Raw genomic sequence first — 19,505 nt, forward strand, 5'->3', positions numbered from 1 at the left:
GGAGGAGTGAATGGCCACAGGAGGAGCTTGTATGCATCACCTTGCTGTATCAGACTCATAGGCCTGTTACAAACTGCCAAAATAAAGCTGCTTTGGGTCTCTTTGGAGGTATGCTGTTTAAATGATGCATGCATCCTAAGAATCTGGAAGCTGCACCAAAGCTGCACTCCAGTGCTTAGGAATGGAGTGTGGCTTTGGTGCGACCTCCGGACTCTTAGGACCCATGTATCATTTAAATAGCATACCTCCAAAGAGACCCGAAGCAGCTTTATTTTGGCAGTCTGTAACAGGCCATAGTCTACTAGGACTAATGTGTTGTTTCCAGCAACAGCCAGTCCAGTCCTCATAGGAAGCTGACAACAGAGCATAATAAAGATGTAAACCCTTTATTTTGTTTTTAGCATCTCACAGTCTGTGCAAACACAGAGGTTACACGTGTCCCATAAAATCACTCAGGGTCTGATAACCCTGCATCTTTCCTTGTCATTGACGGAAGTGGCATTCAAGAGTAAAGTCAGAACCTGAAGCTACAGGCTGGAACGAGGCACTTCATCTGAGACGAAAGATGGAGCAAGTTGACGTGCCTGTGCCTCCAGCATAGAAATGGGGATAAGAGTTGGAGCTGCAAGTGCTTCTCTCACGAAGAGTGCTTGGCAGACACAGAGCCAGGGCAGACACACCCACTCCTGCCTCTGTTCATATCAAGTTAAAGTGGAGACAGGTATACTGTCTTGCCTCTTTGTCTAAGGGGCTCTTGCAACACTGATTCGCATTAAACACAGGGCAAACTCTGCCTCTTCTACAGTTTTGGTGAGTTTTTAGGGCCATCTTCTAGAAGAGTTTATTCCTGTCGTTTCGCCAGCAGCTGTGGGTGGCATCTTCAGAAGATGCCAGCCACAGCTGCTGGCAAAACATCTGCTTCTTCTCTTGGACTCCCCCACCCCACCTTTTCCTCCTACACTACTCCAGACTGAAACTGAACCTGATTGTGAGGATAAAAAGCCAGAAAATCTCAAATTTTATTCCTGTTCTTTCTGATTTTATTTTAGAGATCCATATACATTTTGTTTATCTGAATATTTTCAGTCAGTTCCCAGTACAGGCAGCGACTTTTTATACCATCTCCCCAATAAAGAACAGGAGCAAAATCTGGGATTTCAACCTGTCTGGGTCACCCAAGATCAGATGTATCTTATCAGTGTCTGTCAGGATTTCAATTTGATTTTGAAATATGTGTGGCTAATAACACTATTAGTGTGCTGTTGTTTTTTTCCAGGACATTTTTGTGCTGTTACAAACACACAAAATTGTCCCCCTACATGTTTTTTTGGGGCAAACGTTGCCACTTCCTTGCTGTACCAACCAGAAAACCCTTTAGTGCAAGATGTGTTAAAATATGTTATTGGATACAGCTAAGGACATAAACTTCAAATACAGAGGCCAGAAAAGCATGATCTCTATCTTAGATATATATGGGAATCATCTGCACAATCTAGGCCAAGACCAGGCAATTTCAGAGAAGCTGGGGATCAATCGTTTCACTGCCACAGGACTGCCACAGGTTTTACCATGTGTCATTGGAACTTTTAATACCAACTGATGTGGGGAAGGGAGAACCATTTATAGCAAGAATTTCATTTTCTTTGGATGGACTGTAGGGTTGACTACTGAACTTAAAGCTACATTTGCTCGCTTTATGTAGGTTTTCCCTGTTTGATCCATCGCAAACAAGCTATTACAAAGTATTTGAAGCAAACAAAATTTAAATTGTCCTTTTCCTCTGGTTGGCAGTGAAATTTAATGGCACGATTTGCTGCTGAATTTCTGTACAGTTTTCTGAGATGTATTGGGGATGGAGGTGGGATTATATGGCAAAAATGACCTTGGGTGATGCCAAGGGTCTAGGAGCTTCTTGATCCCCATCTCTTGTTTAGGCTTCTTGGCTATGGATTTCATGCACGCTGAACACTTTATCCAAATGTTATTCTTGCATCTCCCATAGTCTGAGAAACAGGACAAGCATTTACAGACAGGCTGGGGACAAGAAGACATGCTGTTGCTCCCCTACCTACACTTCACTGTAGTAGGAGTTGTCAGATCTGGTTCAACATGTCCTTTGGGTCCTGGTTTGTTTGCTTTCCTTTATGAAACTGTCACTGAGTTCTCCTCATATTTCTAGGTACCCAGAGCAAGGAGCCAAGCTGCACTTCATCAGGTATTTCAAGAATGATACCAGTATCCTTAGCATCTGTGTTGAACTCTTGCAATGTAGATCTTTCTGGGTTCCCCTTTGCACAGTTTTGTGCAAGAGATACCAGAATGGTTGGGTGTTTTTGGGTGGGTTTTCTAGGTAACGGCCTCTCTTTTCAGCCCTCGAGCTGCTTGTTCTTCCTTTTCTATAATGGGAGAAATTACTCTTGGCAAGCCATTATCCTCTTGCCTTAGCATGCCAAACCTGTTCAAAAGGAGGGGTTCATTGTAATCTTTTCATTCAGCAGCATTTTTTTTCCTGCCTTCATGTTCACCTTCTTTTTTGTTCCCCCTTTGTATTCTTCAGGGAAAACCTTCATTTGCTGGAGGAAGGCCAAGGCCTCCAGCGAGAAGAGCTGGATGAACGCATTGCTAGGGAGGAATTTAGGCGACCTCGTGAGTCCTTGCTGAATATCTGTACTGAATTTTATAAGCACTGTGGCCCCCGTCTGAAGATTTTGCAGAATCTTGCTGGTGAGCCGAGGGTGACTTCCTTAGAGCTGCTGGATGTTAAGTCTCATATGAGGTATTATTTTAAAAATGCATGACTCTTTGAAACTGTACAGTATATATCAACTGTAGAAGTAGGTGTGGCAAAACATTTCAGGAGCTTTATGTAATAGTATCACAACACATTAAACAGAAATCTAAAGCTTTTTATTTTGAAGAGAACAAACAGGATCCTTTCTGTTCCAGATTCTCCACAGATTCCTTGTTTCCTTCCTTAGCATGAGAATGGTAAAGAAACCATGAGTCCAGATGAAGCACTGGTATCGTAAGATAGAAATCACAGTACTAATATGCATAACGCATGGCTTTAATTTCCTACAAACATTCCCAAGACATGTTTTCAAGAAATCTGTTGGCATTTTGTTGAGGACTAGTAACATTAGCCTTTCAGTTTGCATCTCCATTTGGGGAAATGGACCTTTCTTGGTCCTTCAACAATTGTGATTGTTGCAAAAAATTTCATGGACCATACGGCCCACATCCATGACATCTCTAAGACCAAGAGACATATTCTAGCTTCTATGGAGTATTGGTAGGTTTTTAACATGAACATATAGAAACAATTCACCTATGTTTAGTTTTTAGACAGGAAAATAAAGAAGTGAAATATGTTTTTTCTTATAGCAGCACCACATTTTTTTCTTGGGAAAAAATGTTTCTCCTTCACAGTAATGAAATGTACATTTTATCATTATGTTTATTTTGAAGAGCAAACATAACTCATACACCCCCATAGCAAGGCTTATCCATTCATATTGCAAATCTCACCAGCCAACTCATTTTCACAGCTGATGCTATAACTATTGGAAGATTAATGCTAATGCAAGCAGAGAAGTACGGAGAGATAGATAGATAGATAGATAGATAGATAGATAGATAGATAGATAGATATTTGTACTGAAAACATTTTTCACCAATACTGCCTTCCAGTAAGGTACAATTAGCCACATAACCCAGTTTTTCCATCCCAAGTTTTTTCCTACTTAGAAGTAACCAGATCATCACTTCCTATTTTGAGAAAAGGCTAAAGATAAGCCATTTTTCCTCCATCTTGATTTAGGGGAACACAGTTGATCATTTTGTTAAAAAAAATATGGGGAAAGGTACAGGTATCCTTTGCCAACTCCTTCCTTGGTGGGTATACCTCCATAGCACACTCAGGAAGAACCTTATTTGAGCTACCAACTCAGTTAGAGATTTCAGTTCTTACTGAAAATAAAAAGATAAATATATGTGGCATTAATAAAATGTATTTAAAAAGAAATAATGAAGCAACATCTATTACCAATGGCAAACCCATCTCAGCTTTCACCATTTAGGCAGTTTGTCAGCATAACTTGTGCCATCATCCATATATTTGGATTTTTGGTAATCTCAAAAGTAGTGGGTCTTTTACTTTGTTACTCATGAGAGTCAGTCTGAGTATGTTGGATCTGGTATGTGGTTGCATATTAACCCCCTTTTTTTAGATCTACAGAATGCTTCTGCCAGTTCCAGTTAGTTTGTTGCGTGCCTTATTTCAAGTCATACCCAAAGATGAACCTATCATTGCATTTTCTTGGCAAGATTTGTTCAGAGAAAGTTTGTTTTTGCCTTGCTCTGAGGCTGAGAGATAGTGACTTGCCCAGTATTCCTAATGGGTTTTGATGGCTAAGCGATTATTTGAACCCTGGTCTCCAATGCTCAAACCACACCACACTGGCCCTCATCCAGTTTAGAGCAGACTTAGGGGCTCGACAGACAGTGTGTTCAGGGACAGCTATGTGCCGCCCCTGGAAGCATTGAGTTGAGGACATAGCAGCCACACGCCATGCCCCCAACCCAGTGCAAACAGAAGCCACGAAATGCGGCTCCTATTTGCACCCCAAAGAGGTGCCATCAGGGCCATGGCGTGACCTTATGATGTCCTCCGTGCACAGCATCATTTGCGCACCGTGCACAAAGGACATCACTGTGGTGTGCCCCATGTAAACAGGTACACGCCAAGATGGTGCCCTGGCAGAGGAAGAAGGACTGGGCGCATGTGGATGCCCAGCCCTTCTTTAGCCCTACAGCGAATGGATGCCGATGGGCGGAAACTGCCAGACTGTATCCCTCCTTTACTGAATTAATGAAACGTATGCAAGTGTTGACTTACCAAGTTTCTATGATGTTTGAAACTGCCATGTAATCATTTTCACTCTTCACGATCATACAAAACTGTTCTTAAGTTAGTGTGGTTTTAAAATATATAGGGCTAATTCTAGTTGTCAGGCCCAATTAGAACAGGCCAGCTGTTATCTGACAGTTTCAAAAGCTGCTTTGCTAAATACATGCAGAAACCTTTTTATTTGTTTTTCTTTTGTTTTGCCAGTCTATTGGGGGTTGCATCAAAAACTGAGTCCTCAAGTAAACTGAAACCTATATATACAGAAGTCAGTGCGTGGAAAAACACTTCTTCATTATCACTGCTAAATAGAGCTTTCTATCATTCAAATGTGCTTTCTTGAAGAATTGGAAAAGCCACATCAAATATACTCTGTGATTTCATATTGTAAACAAGTGAAGCCCCAAGGTGAATTGTAGACCAGTAGATCTCAACTTTTTGACTTCAGTTCCCACAAACCCCAATAAGTGCAGCCAATCATAAAAGGTAGTGAGAACTGAAATCAAAACATCTGCAGGACCAAAGGTCGAGAAGCACTCTTGCAGATGAAGTAATGTTTCTCTGTCAAAATAATAATCCTAGCAGTTGTTTCTTTAGAGTGTCTTCTGATTTCCCAAGGCTCATTGTTCTGCAAAGCTGAAGATGGCTGTTGTCAGATAGATAATCTAGTTGTGATAAACTACATGCTTCCTTCATTTTTCCAGGGAAAACTACATACTTGCTTCAGTTTAATGGCAAAAAGAGCCAATAGTAATTCATTGTTTTTACAAAATGGAAACCTACCGCACATTTCCAGTACTGCAAGCATTTTCAGAAATTAAAAATAACATGTCTCAAATATTCTTATTAATTATTGCACATGGGTTAATAGAAAAGAAGGGGTGGACAGGAAGGCAAGAGCAGCATACTAGTGCCTAAGTTTAAACTTTACATATTATTGTGTAGTGTATATAAAATGAGAATGGAATCTGGCTTATCTGTGAATTAAATTAATTTGCAACAGTACCATTAGTATAACCGCATCTGCCTAAATAAAGTCATACATATCTATGACTCATTACTATATGCCATTCGCTTAAGCAGATTTAAAGAGATGTCCCTAAAGAAGTTGACCATGATTCCTGTGTATGTCATGGACCATGTAACATTCTACTAAGTGGGGTGTGTTTTTCCAATAATGTAATAGTCATTGCTCTCTGCAGAGTAACTCACTTTGTAGAATCTCAGATTTCCCTCTAAACAAGCAATAATTTTAGGTTGGCAGAAATTGCACATTCCCTTCTGAAGCTGGCACCCTATGACACTCAGACGATGGAGAGCCGTGGGCTCCGGCGATACATCATGGAGATGCTACCCATCACAGACTGGACAGCTGAGGCAGTGAGACCTGCCCTTATCCTCATCTTAAAAAGATTGGATCGTATGTTCAATAAAATTCACAAGATGCCTACTTTGAGGTGAGCAGGTGTGACGGAAACCTCTGGGGGTCCGTTTCTGATGTTGCAAGCCTTGAAGGAAGGGTATGTCATTTTATTGACAGTGTTTTGCTGCACTGAATTCTTACAGCAAAAAAACAAAAAATGTATTTCTCCTATTGGTGTGTATGCATGTGCCCATATCCGAGACAACAATAGAGGAAATGCATCTTTTATGGAGAACTCACATGAACAGTTATAAAAATGTAGCATGATCCTGAAAATAAGCATTCAGAATAGCAGATGTTGTCACCATAATTTCTAAAATCACTTATTAGCCTATTTTAAGGTATAAGCATATATTGTTATACAGTGGTACCCCGGGATACGAAAGCACCGCCTTACGAAATTTCCGGGTTACGAAAAAAATCAATAGGAAAAAACTGTTCCGGGTTACGAAGGTTATTTCGGGTTACGAAAAATTTTTTGGTGCTTTTTGGCGCTATTTCGCACGAAATCGCGGCTTTTCCCCATTAGCGCCTATGGCTTTTTCGGCTTACGAAGGATTTCGGGTTACGAACGCGGCGGCGGAACGAATTATTTTCGTAACCCGGGGTACCACTGTACTAAGAGTAAGAGTTAAGTGTACATTTGGTGGTTAGCCTGTCTACAGATACAGAACCATTAAAATATAGATATAGTTCATTTAACAAATTAATGCGTTTCTGGGCATTACTTTGGCGGGTTATAGATCGCCAAAAAATACGTATTGAATACATATTAGGGTTAGGAAGGGGCGGTGCTTCCGCACCCCCCTAATGCTAATACGTATTCAATATGTACAATATGGCGGCGGCCGTTCCACACGGCCGCCGCCATATTGACATAACGGACGCTCTGCGTCCGCACATGGCGCACCGGAAGTGACGCCGCGAGTGCGCCCTTTGGCACTTGCAGCGCCTCTTCCGGGGCCCGAGAAGGAGCGCGATTTCCACGCTCCTTCTCTGCAGCGTCCGGGAGTCGCGCCGTTTAAAGGCTGCGGCTCCCGGACTCTGCAAGCGGCGGCGGAGCCAGACCACCGCTTTTCGGTGGTCTATAACCCGCCTTTGCTAACAGAAAATAGGTACCAAAGGCAGAAATAGCATGGATGGAATAAGAATAGGTTCCTATACCACAAAAAAGAGTAAATTCAACCTGTTGCAGCAAACTTTTTATTCCATTCTAATGACAAGAGCATGTCAAATGAAACAACCAGACCAGGTAAGCATTACATAAGTAGACAAAAACATTCTGAACTTTCTAGAGAACGCTTCTTCTCTAATGGATATCCAGAGATGAATTTTTCCTTCAGCAGCCTCCATTTTTTCTTATGATTTTTATTTTGGTGGCTAAATTTAAAGAACTATGTATTTTTAATATGTTGAGGGTTGCTACCGAGGCTACAGTCTTCTTTTTCGTGGTAAAAAAAGACTGAAGTAATTTCAGGAGTGATTTAGGAAGTTGTTTTCATGCATCCCTATCTCCTGATTCCCTATTCTGCTGTTCATGCATGCTCAGCAAAGGATTCTGGAGGCAGCTGCTGTTTACCTTGCCTGTGGTACGCAGGCATACAAAGCTACAGTAGGATTCGCTATAATGGAATCCATTTTCTTTTGCTCAAACTTTATTATATTGTTTATTGCAGATGTACCGCTGCAACCCAATACTAAAACTGTGTTTCTCCAGTCCTCCTTTGTCATCCTCCTATTGCCAAGGCTGCTAATAATGTCCAGATAGACAGAAGATACAATGAAAGGAGGAAAGCTAGCTGGGTATAAAAAGACTTGATAGAACGCAGCAGGCCACTCATGCGGAATCCTCTTTATTAGAAAGAAATTGTGACACAAAGACATAAGTTGGGTTCAGATGGTCTTTCCTGATTTTATACCAAGCATTTTGGCCAAAGCAAAAACAGGTTTTGGTCACATTATTCATGATGACATTCTCCTCCTTTTTAAAATTTGTTTGCATTCTTCCTCCCCAACCATATTGTCATTACTGTGACACTATGAATAAACAGAGTGAACATTAGGAAAGGCCTACTGGAAGAGATCTGTCTTGACAGTTTTTTTATAGCTGTTATAGTGGTAATATGATGGATCTCAACTGGCAAGTCATTCCATATTCTGAGAGTGGTTGCCAAAAGGGTCCTCTGGGCAGTTTCAGACAACCTAGTTTTCATGGGTTGCAACAGATTCCTCCCAGAGGACCTGAGTGCGCAGGGTGGTTTATACAGAAGGAGGCTGTCCTGAAGATAGGTTGGACCCAAGTCATTTAGAGGTTTAAAGGTGATGACCAACACTTTGTACTGCACCTGGAAACTGATAGGCAATCAGTGAAGCGATCTTAAGATCAATGTTATATAGTCTCTCCTAGTTATACCTGAGACCAGCCTGGTTGCCATGTTCTGTACTAACTGGAGTTTCTGAACTAAGCACAAGGGTAGCTCCATGTAGAGTGCATTACAGAAATCAAGATGACAGGTTATCAGTGCGTGCACCAGAGTTTCTAGATCCCTCACTTCCAGGAAAGGGTGCAGCTGGCGTATCAGCTGAAGCTGACAGCAGGTGCTCCTGACCATCACATTTACCTGATTTGTCATCTGGAGCGACAGATCTAGGAGCACCCCAGACTGCGAACACAGTCCTTTGAGCAGATAAAGTGCCTTAGACCAGTCTCGTGAATCTCTTGGACCCAAGTCAATATCCTTTGTTTATCTGAGATACTGTACATTGCAAAGTTGTGTAAGTGGCTAACAGTTACAGTTCAAAGCAATAAAGCAACAATAAAACATGGAGCATGTGTTCAGTTTGCTTAGCAGAACTTCCTGAGGTGACTGGAACCAGCCTTTGAGCACTGGCCTATGTGAATCTGTGGTTTACATTGAGATGATCCACCAACTCTGTCAGCTGGTGTGGTTGTCCAGCCTATGTGAATCTAGAAAAAAATCCTATCCTAGGATAGTGTCGTGCTATGGCTAGATAAATGCAAAATGTTGTTCTGAATTTCACATACTCACAGATGCACGGTAACTAAAACTGAGATGTTGCTGAGAAGGAAAGAGAAATACTGATGAAAAATGCAAATATGAGATTGCATTAGAATATTTAGTTCCAAAAAGTATAGCGTTCCTAGTACAAAGCAAGAGAGACTATTTTAAATAATCTAAAAACCATGCTGGTAAGGACATACTGGAAAATATAGGCCATTTAAAAAACAACAACACCACTACCTTCCCCATATTGTGCCCCTGCCCACCTTTCTCACTTGTTTCCTGTTTGTTGTTTGTGGGTCTGAATATTTTTGGACCAATGTCAGAGCACTGTGTGGGTGCCTTGTTACTGTCAGATCAGTTTCTTCTGTAGTGCTGGCTGTAAATTTCTGCTTTTTGAGCAGCCTAGGTAAGAGGCTTCCATTGCAGTGTCCATTGTTGCCCTTTGAGAAGTCCTCCTTTGGTGTCCCTTTGTGTCAGTCACCTTGTTGCAGGGTTTCTGGGGGTGCCAAACACCTAATGCCACTACTGTTGTGTTCCAGGCGACAGGTTGAGTGGGAGCCTGCCAGCAGTTTGATTGAAGGGGTTTGTTTGACACTTCAGAGGCAGCCAATCATATCCTTCCTGCCTCATCTTAGGTCACTGATCAATGTCTGTGTCAATCTGGTGAGTAACCAAAATTGCAACCTCCTGCACATCTGCTAAGCTTCCTTCTGTGGTAGAAATGCCCCTGGAATTAATATTTCACCAGTTGGTCTTTTCCTGTCTTTTCCCTACTCACCGAAATAAGCTCTTTAAATGACACTAAAAACAGTGGAGTCCATTTTCAAAGTGGTGACTGGGGAGAGAACACAAGAAGAAGCCTGTGGTCAACTGACTGGTTTTTGCTGCTTTCCATGCACCACTTTGAAAATCCACTCCTGCATGCTGCGCCGAGAGTTGAGGGCTGCAAGTTGGAGAGTGGGGTGGTGGATGCTGCACACACCTGGTAGTGGATGAGGAGTGAGGGGTGGGGGAGCTGGAGACAGATTTAGTCTCATGTTGTGGAAACAGAACAATTTTTATGGCTCTGAAAAAAGGCATCAGCCATTGATTAATTGGAGGAATCACCTGAGTAAATTTATTCCGGCATTTGTGATGTCCAATCTAAAATCAGTTTGGAGTTTTCCTCTACAATGTTCAGATTCTTCTCTTCCTTAAGGATGTGGTTTTGCTATATGGACAGTACATTAAGGATCCCCTCTGGATATTTTAGATTGCAGCTCCTATTATCCCCAGCCATTGGCCATGGCCATTGTCTGGGGCTCATAGGAGTTGCAGTTTAAGACACTGAGTGGGAGGACCAGGTTGCTGACCCCAAACCTAACCAGAACACTTTTACTTGGTAATATAATTGACATGTATAGAACTACTGCGGTAAATGTAATTAAATTTCAGATGTGATAGTTCTTTAGTTTAAAAATCAGACATATGAGAAACTACAATGCATTACATAACAACACACATAATTTCATTTTAATCAGAAATTCCTGCAAATCATTGCATGACAGAAGGTGTTTTTCAAACACCTAAAACAAAAACCTCTGGATCATTTCTCTAGACATTCATAAATATTACATATACCACTAGACTGAGGCGGGATACAAACCGCTGCTTTGCAGCGCTTCCCCGCCGGCGCCATTTGCTCCGCGCGGGAGCTGCAGTAGCCAAACTGCGCGGCTCCCGCGCGGAGCAAAAAAGAAGCTCCATTTCGGAGCTTCTTTTTGCGGTGCACTGATGACGTCGCGAAGCGTCGCTGGCGCATTCGCGACGTCATAGGTGCCGCGACACGTCTGGACGCTATGCGTCCAGTACATAAAGATGGCGGCGCCCATGTGGAAGGGGCACCGCCATCTTGTACGTATTGTATACGTACTAAGGTTAGGGGGGTGCGGAAGCATTGCCCCTTCCTAACCCTAGTACGTATACAATACGTACTATATAGCGGTGTGTATCCCGCCTGAAATTAGTAGTATCTGACAGGGTTAAGTACCTTAATTCAGAAGCACAGAGGAACAATCTGGAAGGTCCAGAGAGGTCGGTCTGCAGTTTACCAGTTCTGCAAAGCCTTCTTCAAATAACATAACATAGTTTTACAAGATCTACTGATAGAATTCTGAAGTGCAAAAATTAATGGAGGAAAGGTCTGTGGAATGTCATAACTGGAGGACTTTTCACACTATACAATTATAGCATTATGATTCCCTTTGAATTGTCATGGCTGCCTCCTGTGGACTCCTCCTGGGGTTTTGTTAATTTGGTCAGAGGTACCAGAAGAGGTTTCCCAGGTTAAAGTTTCCAAAGGCCCTTCTTGACCATCCTAAGAATCCATAGGAAGTTGCCATGGCAGCTCAAGTGGAATCGGAGAGCTATATTTCTATTGTTTAGTGTGAAAGGACCCTAAACGAAGCCTCTGTGGCTAGGGGCAGTGGCAGAGGATCATATTACTAATGAGCTTTCCCAGAGGTAAAAAGAAGCGATAGATTGCAGCTCATTCATCACTACTGACTATCCTGCTCAAGGCTGCTGAGGACTGCAGTCCAACTACTTCTGGAGGTGACATGATCCCCATCCCTGTTTTACAGAGTAGAAGTTGAGCAAATGGGATGCTGGCATGAATGTAGCCCCTAGTACGCCTCCAGTCAATCCTAATCTAGCATCACAATAGAAGCAGCATGTCTCAGACAGAAACGTAGGACCTTACTGGCAAGATCAAAACTCAAGCCACCAACAAATTGCTCTCAAGAAGTAGTGTTTCAGTATGCATCCAGACTGGTATGGTTGACACCAAGTTCAACAGCTTGGAGTATCTGATAGAAACCAGTATAATCAAGACTGCTTGGGGCAGGTCAACACAAGCCAAATGAAGAGAATCTCCACCATCCTTAAGGCGACCTGTCCATACAATGTAGGGCCAAATCCCTGATTCAAGTGTGGACTGTCTTCACAATGGAAGGCCAGTTCTGCACCAAATCTACCATTTCCCTCCCTTGACACGGTATAAAAAAACTCACCTTTTGCTCTGGATTTTGCAGAAAAATCTGGAGCAGTGCGTAGTGATACACACATGTCCAGCTGTATTGTTTGGTGATGCTGCCGTCGCTGCAAGTTGCTCCCTCTGAGGTCACAGTGAGGCAACCAGGCGTGTAGTCAATGCTGCGGTCCTTATTTCTGACCTCAGAGGGAATGACTCATGCTGATGGTGGTGCCAGGTGGCACAGCGGGGACACACATGTAGACAGCTGCCTAGCCTTGTTACAGAGAGGAGAGGTAACAGGGAAATCCTGACCAGTGTAGATATTGTGGCTGGTGTAAACAAGCCCACAGTTCACCATGAGATGTTAAGCTATACAAAATTCTTGGAGGAGAAAAAATGTTTATCATTTGAAAGTATGTTAATAGCATTAATTCTTCTAAGTGAAATATGCAGGCATAGATCTGAATCAGTTCATTCCTCCTCTAAATTTAACTTAAAATGTTAGGAAATAACAAAGAGAAGAGTCTGAACATTGTATCAAACCCTGTTTGGGGGAGACACAGGACACTGCCATGACGTAAAATGGGAACAACTGACTCAGATTAGAAACACTGTGATTTCAGTACATTTTCCCGTGAGCACCATAAAGACATGACATACCCTCCAATCCCATTTTTCCAACAAGTACAGTGCTGGTTATTCAGGGCTAGTACTAGGTACATTCTTAAATGTGCTGGTTTCCCCTCTACCTCCTCTCCAGTCCCAGCTAACCCTGTAGCAGATCCGTATCCTCCCTCCCTCCCGCTAGAACTGCTCCTTTCCCCTGACTGGCCCCAGCTATCGCAAAGCACTGTGGATGGCTCAGATTCCCAGAGCAGCCCAGTCTTGCGCTATCTGAAGTGTGTACCTCATCAATATTGGAGGGTATGGCATGGATGGAATTGCAATAGTTGGTCAAGGTGATGTGCTGTGTTTGTATTGCAGGTGATGGGAGTAGTAGGACCTTCCAGTGTGGCCGATGGATTACCCCTTCTTCATCTCAGCCCTTATCTCTCGCCACCTCTACCCTTCAGCACAGCTGTTGTCCGGCTTGTAGCATTGCAGATTCAGGTGTGACTGCCTTGCCTGTTAAACAGGCTTTGCTTATCTTGTGGTCAAGGCACCAACCCACTGGTGCTCTTTTGTCTTCTGCGAAAGCTGGGCAAAAACTGTGAAGTAAAGTGTAAACTTTCCCACAAATATGTTAACGTCTTGAAGTTGTGCACTAAGATCTCCAGGCCTTCGCTGGGTGTCAATTTAGCATAACCCTACTGACGTTACATTGGGGCTATGCAAGATTAAACCAACCGAAGAGCTGACATATAGGAGGAAGTTGTGCATTTCTAAAAAAATATAAAGTGGTAGCTATATAGGTAGTTAGAACATTATTGCTGCTCTAATTTAGAATAAAAGAAGCAAACACATTGAAGCAACAGGGTCTGTTTAGGTCATGAGAATGCATTTTGAGGAATTAAAAAAAATTCTCTAAATCCATTTATGTTGTTTTGATTTCAGTGAATCTGATATCAATCATTTTTCTTGGCACCTGATGGCAAATTTACATAATGTCAAACTTTGCAGTTCAGTAAGAGGTTCCCAATTGGTTTTATATTTCAGGATTTCTTGAGGCTAACAGAAGGAATACCCTCCTTTTTTAAAACTCCCCCCACCCTTGAAATTAATTACATCTGTCCAACTATATCAAACTATTTTGTTTGTGCTGTAGGACAACTAGGATTTGAATCAGGGTCACTTGAACCTTGATTATGATAACAGAGAGAAGATACGTAAAATGTAAACATTCAGATTATTATTATATTAATTATTGAATATCATATTTTATGATTGTAAATAGTAAACATTTAGTAGAATTTGTGGCATGATTCACAATCTATTGCTGCTATTGCTGCAATATTGCTGTTTTGCTGCTATTTGCTGCAGTATTGCTGCTATTTTGGAAAAGGCAAACAATGTACTTTAGGATTTAGGGGCTTCCATGTATCTTGGTCTTCTCTGCTGGTACTACATTAAAGTGAAGAGGCAAATGCTAATTATAATGCAGGCTTTCTACATGAATTCTGTGTTTGAACAATTTCCTAATGGTGGCAGCTTTGCTCAGTTTGTGTATGTAGATGAGTGGATCTATGGAATAATGTAGACCCTCTCTATAGAACAAATATGGTAAAGATATGTTTACGAGCTATAAGGATGACCTAGGCTTTCTGGGTAAGTTTCCTTCTATTCAAGGTGTCAGAACAGAACATACTAAGATTTCAAACAGTGCTATTTGGCACTGGGCAGATATTTTTAAGAATCAAACAAAGCAATATGGGGTAGCCTCCAAATTTAAATTTAGGACAGGTATGGTATTTTGTTTTGTTCTGTAACACTTTTCCTTGCATTATTATTTTTACAGCTTTTTAAAATTTCAGGCTTTGGGATGACTTAGGTAGCAATCAGTACTCTTATCTGTTGAGAAATTATTTAGGACGACAATGTAAATGAGATGGAATTGGTCACTTGAAACTGGAATTTGCATAAATGTCCTCCAAGCTGGTGAACTTGTAAAGATATAGACAGAAGATGTTTGTGGATCCCATTTCTTTGTAGCCACATTACCCCTCACCCCATAACCTGCCAATAAACATGTTTTAATTCTCTTTTTTATTATTACTGCACAGGCTTTGAAAGAAGATTTCCCCTTAAGCCACGTGATATCCCCATTCACCAATCAGGAGAGGAGGGAAGGAATGCTTTTAAATCTTCTGATTCCATTTGTGCTCACAGTAGGATCAGGAAGCAAAGGTCTGATTAACAGAAAGATTCTTCTGTTTCCCCCTCCCTGCTGGTTCTACAAAACAGCAAATATCTGTGTTTCCTTCAACCTCTGTGTTACCTTTGCTATGAGCGTTCTCTCCGTGGTGTGTTGTGTGTAGGGTTCTTTGGGAATGCACACAAGGCAATAAGTGTTGTGGTGTCCTCTCACTTCAGCTGTGTTTTCTGAATTCAATCTTTGACAGAGGAGCTCCTTTCAATGAGATCAGAACAGTGAATGACAGAGCATGCCGGACAAAGACAAAAAAAAAATCACCTATGTGTAAGAGAGATATGGGAACAAACAAGAAAACCACATTGCTTTCACTTGGGCTAATCGTGGTCCAATTCCATGCTGTCTGTGTGGATCAAATGCTGCTTTTTACACTACAGTTTCTTCAAGAATGCTGATTCTTTTACAAAAGGGCTCCTTTGCATGTGAGGTTTAATCCTGAACATTTGTTCTGCCACAGTGCCTTGGCTCGGAGGCAACTACTATTTAGTCCTCATCGAACCAAGCGTCAATGCATGTGCAACCCCAGCCAGGATGTAGCGAGGGGGATTTTTGCTGATATGGGTCATGTCCAGCATGAACCTGTCTGTCCTTAAGAGCCAAAATCAGGAACCAATCTGAGGATGAAGAAAGAACGCCAAGCAACAGTGTGGTATTGTTCTCAACTTAAAATTAAGAGCTGTGTTATGCAGTGTTAGTGCTAAAGTAGTTGGCATAGGTTTGTGTACAGGAAGGAGTAAAGGTTAGGGGAGTTCACTGGATGTGCCAAATGTTCGTTTTTCATCAGAGTGTGGTGCTGGAAATGGTGATGTCAATCTTTTTCTGTGAATTGGGGACTGACCATTTTTTTGTCCTTGTTTATTCCCCCTTCTTTGATCATATACAGATAGCCCTTGGCTGGAACAACCTGAAGTCCTCCTGCTGCTCCAGACAGTCATTAATATTTTGCTACCACCGCGCATTATCAGCACTTCACGCAGTAAGAACTTCATGTTGGAGAGCTCCCCTGCCCACTGTTCCACTCCGGGAGATGCAGGGAAGGACCTGCGTAAGGAAGGGCTAGCTGAGTCCACTAGTCAGGCAGCCTACCTGGGTGAGTGAGTTTTTATCTGGTAAACAGTATATACAAGTAAGTGATAAGGGATGGCACTACTAGGCTGTCATGCCGTCCTTCTCCAACAACCTGAATCCACACACTTATGTCAAGGAGGTTGGAATGTACATAGATTCCCTACCTCCACATTCACCGATTTACAGGTCAGAACCATTAGCAAAATATGTACATATTTTGCTTAACTAGAAGACCACCTCTTTCCTGTGCAAGAACTGGAAGCTGATGAAGAAAGGCTGTAAGCATATTAGGGGATATGCATGCAAGGATGCATGTTCAGTCAGTTCATAGTACCTTAATTCTTCTGATTTCTTTCTCACTTCCAGCTCTGAAGGTGATCCTTGTGTGTTTTGAGAGACAGCTTGGCAGCCAATGGTATTGGCTGAGTCTGCAGGTCAAAGAGATGGCTTTGAGAAAAGTTGGAGGGTTGGCCCTGTGGGATTTCCTGGATTTTATTGTGCGTACTCGAATTCCTATCTTTGTGCTTCTTCGACCCTTCATTCAGTGCAAGGTAAAGCCACATCTAATGTTATCTCCATTTCTTTGTGAAATGATAACCGTGAAACCAGATGTACAATCCCTCTGGTAGCAAAGAGGAACAGGACAATGATTTGTAGCAACAACAATCTCAAAGGTGAGGACATTTTCCTTGAATACTAAACTACCTTGCGGAGCCTTTAAGTCAAAGTAAAGTTACTCAAGGAAGTTTAGTATTCCAGGATTAAAGAAAGGGCAGGAAACCTTTCAGAGAGGCTAATTTTTTAGAACTGAATTTTCCAAAGTAGGATGTCTGAGTGCAGAGTTTGGAAGGGTAGGATTTATGATGGTGTTCTGGGGTTAGTGACTTTGTTGTGGAATAAACTAAACATGGGGTATAGTTGTCAGTAATGACACCATTCATAGTTGAAAAACAGGAACCTTAGCTGGTCTGGGCCTAGTTAAGTAGGATACTGTGCAACATTTGGTCATGGATTATACAAAACTTGGAACTAATTAGTTACAGACAACAAATTATCTGTAATTAGTTCCTTTCCCAATAAAGAACAGACTACATTTCATTACAATTATAACTTGTCTAGAAGTAACATCACTCTTTTTTCAGAATAACTGTAACTTTTAAAAAGTCATTTTAATGACTAGCTATGAAAGCCTTTCTAAGCAGAAGAATGTTGGCTATATAATTATTGTTATTGTTAATTAAGTTACAAAGATGTAGAAAACTTGGTTTGCAAAAGATGGATTAGCTATTGAGGCATAAGTGGGTGCTATAGTTGTGTTTTATTGGTATTGTCATTCTTAAGGTGATGGTGAAGTGGAGAGAGACGAATGTCTCCTACTTCCTCACCTAGAAAGCTTGCATTTTAGCTACTCTTAAGGTACTCTTCAGTTGCTTTAGGGCTTGCCTATATGGGCCAAAGGAAATAGTTTCCCTCCATTCTTGCAGCTTGTCTACATGGGCCAAAAGAAACAGTTTCCCTCCGTTCTTACAGTGACCTATCTACAAGATACACTGCTAAATGCCCAATTTGCATGCAGACTATCTTCATGACACAAGGCCAGTTGTGCACTGAACCTACATCATTCCAGTCTTAAATCAGTTCAGAATAACATCATTTGCTCTGGATTTTGCAGGAAAACCTAGAACACTCCATAGCAATGTTGGGCAGCTGTCCATACACATCTTGCCTTGTTACCTGGAGCTGGTGCCACTGATGCAAGTTGCTTCCTCTGATGTCACAACAAGGTGCCCAGCCATGGAATCAACAGTGTGCCTCATTTGTGACCTCAGGGGGAGTGACACACATCAGTGGCAACAGCTCTGGGCAATATAGGGGGACTTGTGTGTAGACAGCCATCCAGGAATCTGAGGCAGATCTGGGGACAGAATATTCTGGAAGCAGTTGGGTATTCTGGCTGGTGTAGATCAGCCCTTAGTAGAAAAGGGAAACGTTCATTTATAGGGAAAGCTGAACCTCTGAAGGAAAAACTTTTGTAATGCTTTGGAATCTCAGTGTCATCTGCTGAGATTCCCATTGATCCTCCAAGGGCTCAGGCTGGTAACTTCTCAAACATACTATCTAAGATAGTTTCCCCTGAAGTGTGAGGATTTGAATGAGACATTGCTCCTTCCTTAAGTATTTAACAAATTCTTGAAAGTGTTTTGTTGTTCCCTGTGGCTTTCCCTTATTACTTTCACCCTCAGTTGTTAGCGCAGCCAGCTGAGAACCACGAAGAGATGACTGCTCGGCAACACATTGCTGACCAGCTGGAGCGGCGCTTCATCCCACGCCCTCTTTGCAAGAGTTCCCTCATTGCAGAATTCAACAATGAGCTAAAGATCCTGAAAGAGGCTGTGCATAGTGGGTCAGGTAAGGACTTAAGGGCATCAAGGCAGGCTGAGAAGGCTGCCCTCCAAATACAGAACAGGATAATCTTTGTGGAGCCAGAACAGTCACGGCTCAGCATCTGCTGACCAGCACAACACTGTTCACCACACATAAATGATAAACTGAAATGGTAACAAATGATAAGGTTACTTATAGAGCTTTTGCAAAATGCAACCTTCATTCTGAACACCTTTTGCAACAAAATACTGTAACGTGAGTGATGTAATGAGACAACTCATAGAGCACTTACTCTAAAATAAGCTTTAATTTACTACTGTGACAGAATTTACTACTGTGACAGAAAACCAATATAGTAATAGCAAGTAGATCTCCATGAAGTTTAGCTTGCCCTTCATTATTTGTGATAATTGACAAGACTTTTCATTTATCCTTGCTTTCCACAAGGGTATATTTAACAGTTTTTCCCCACAAAGGAACATCTTTAAAGGATACTGTATTGAACTAAATGAAACAGCTGTATTTGATTGAAATTGGTGTAGTAACTCTGTCTGCAAAATAGATGAGTGCAAAGTGGCATTGACCTTGTTTATTTATTTATTGAATTTATATCCTGCTTTTCAGCCCTAAAGGCTCTCAGAGTGGCTTACAGATAGTTATTCAGGTTCCCTGCCCTCAGGGAATCTAAAAAGATATGACACAAAAGGAGAAGGTGGTGGGGAAGAGGATCAAGTTCAGTGGTTCTTCTCTCCCTCTGAGGCCTGAACCATGGCAGATGGACTGGAGGGAGGGCCCTTCTTCTTGCTCTGGCTAGC

At 41.9% G+C, this 19,505-nt stretch overlaps 1 protein-coding gene across 12 annotated transcripts in view; it reads left to right on the forward strand.

Annotated features, from left to right (window-relative positions):
- Positions 1-19,505, forward strand: part of UNC80 (unc-80 homolog, NALCN channel complex subunit) — a 158,805-nt gene that overhangs the window by 120,142 nt on the left and 19,158 nt on the right. For all 12 annotated transcript variants that reach the window (XM_042437336.1, XM_042437378.1, XM_042437344.1 and 9 more), the window contains 9 exons: positions 2,180-2,215; positions 2,558-2,776; positions 6,163-6,363; positions 9,895-10,018; positions 13,353-13,478; positions 15,089-15,212; positions 16,121-16,327; positions 16,672-16,856; positions 18,549-18,714. In XM_042437336.1, coding sequence (XP_042293270.1) covers positions 2,180-2,215; positions 2,558-2,776; positions 6,163-6,363; positions 9,895-10,018; positions 13,353-13,478; positions 15,089-15,212; positions 16,121-16,327; positions 16,672-16,856; positions 18,549-18,714 — 1,388 coding nt within the window. The remainder of the gene's footprint in view (positions 1-2,179; positions 2,216-2,557; positions 2,777-6,162; positions 6,364-9,894; positions 10,019-13,352; positions 13,479-15,088; positions 15,213-16,120; positions 16,328-16,671; positions 16,857-18,548; positions 18,715-19,505) is intronic.

The sequence above is a fragment of the Sceloporus undulatus genome, chromosome 1 (genome assembly GCF_019175285.1).
Source record: "Sceloporus undulatus isolate JIND9_A2432 ecotype Alabama chromosome 1, SceUnd_v1.1, whole genome shotgun sequence".
Taxonomy (NCBI): Eukaryota; Metazoa; Chordata; class Lepidosauria; order Squamata; family Phrynosomatidae; genus Sceloporus; species Sceloporus undulatus.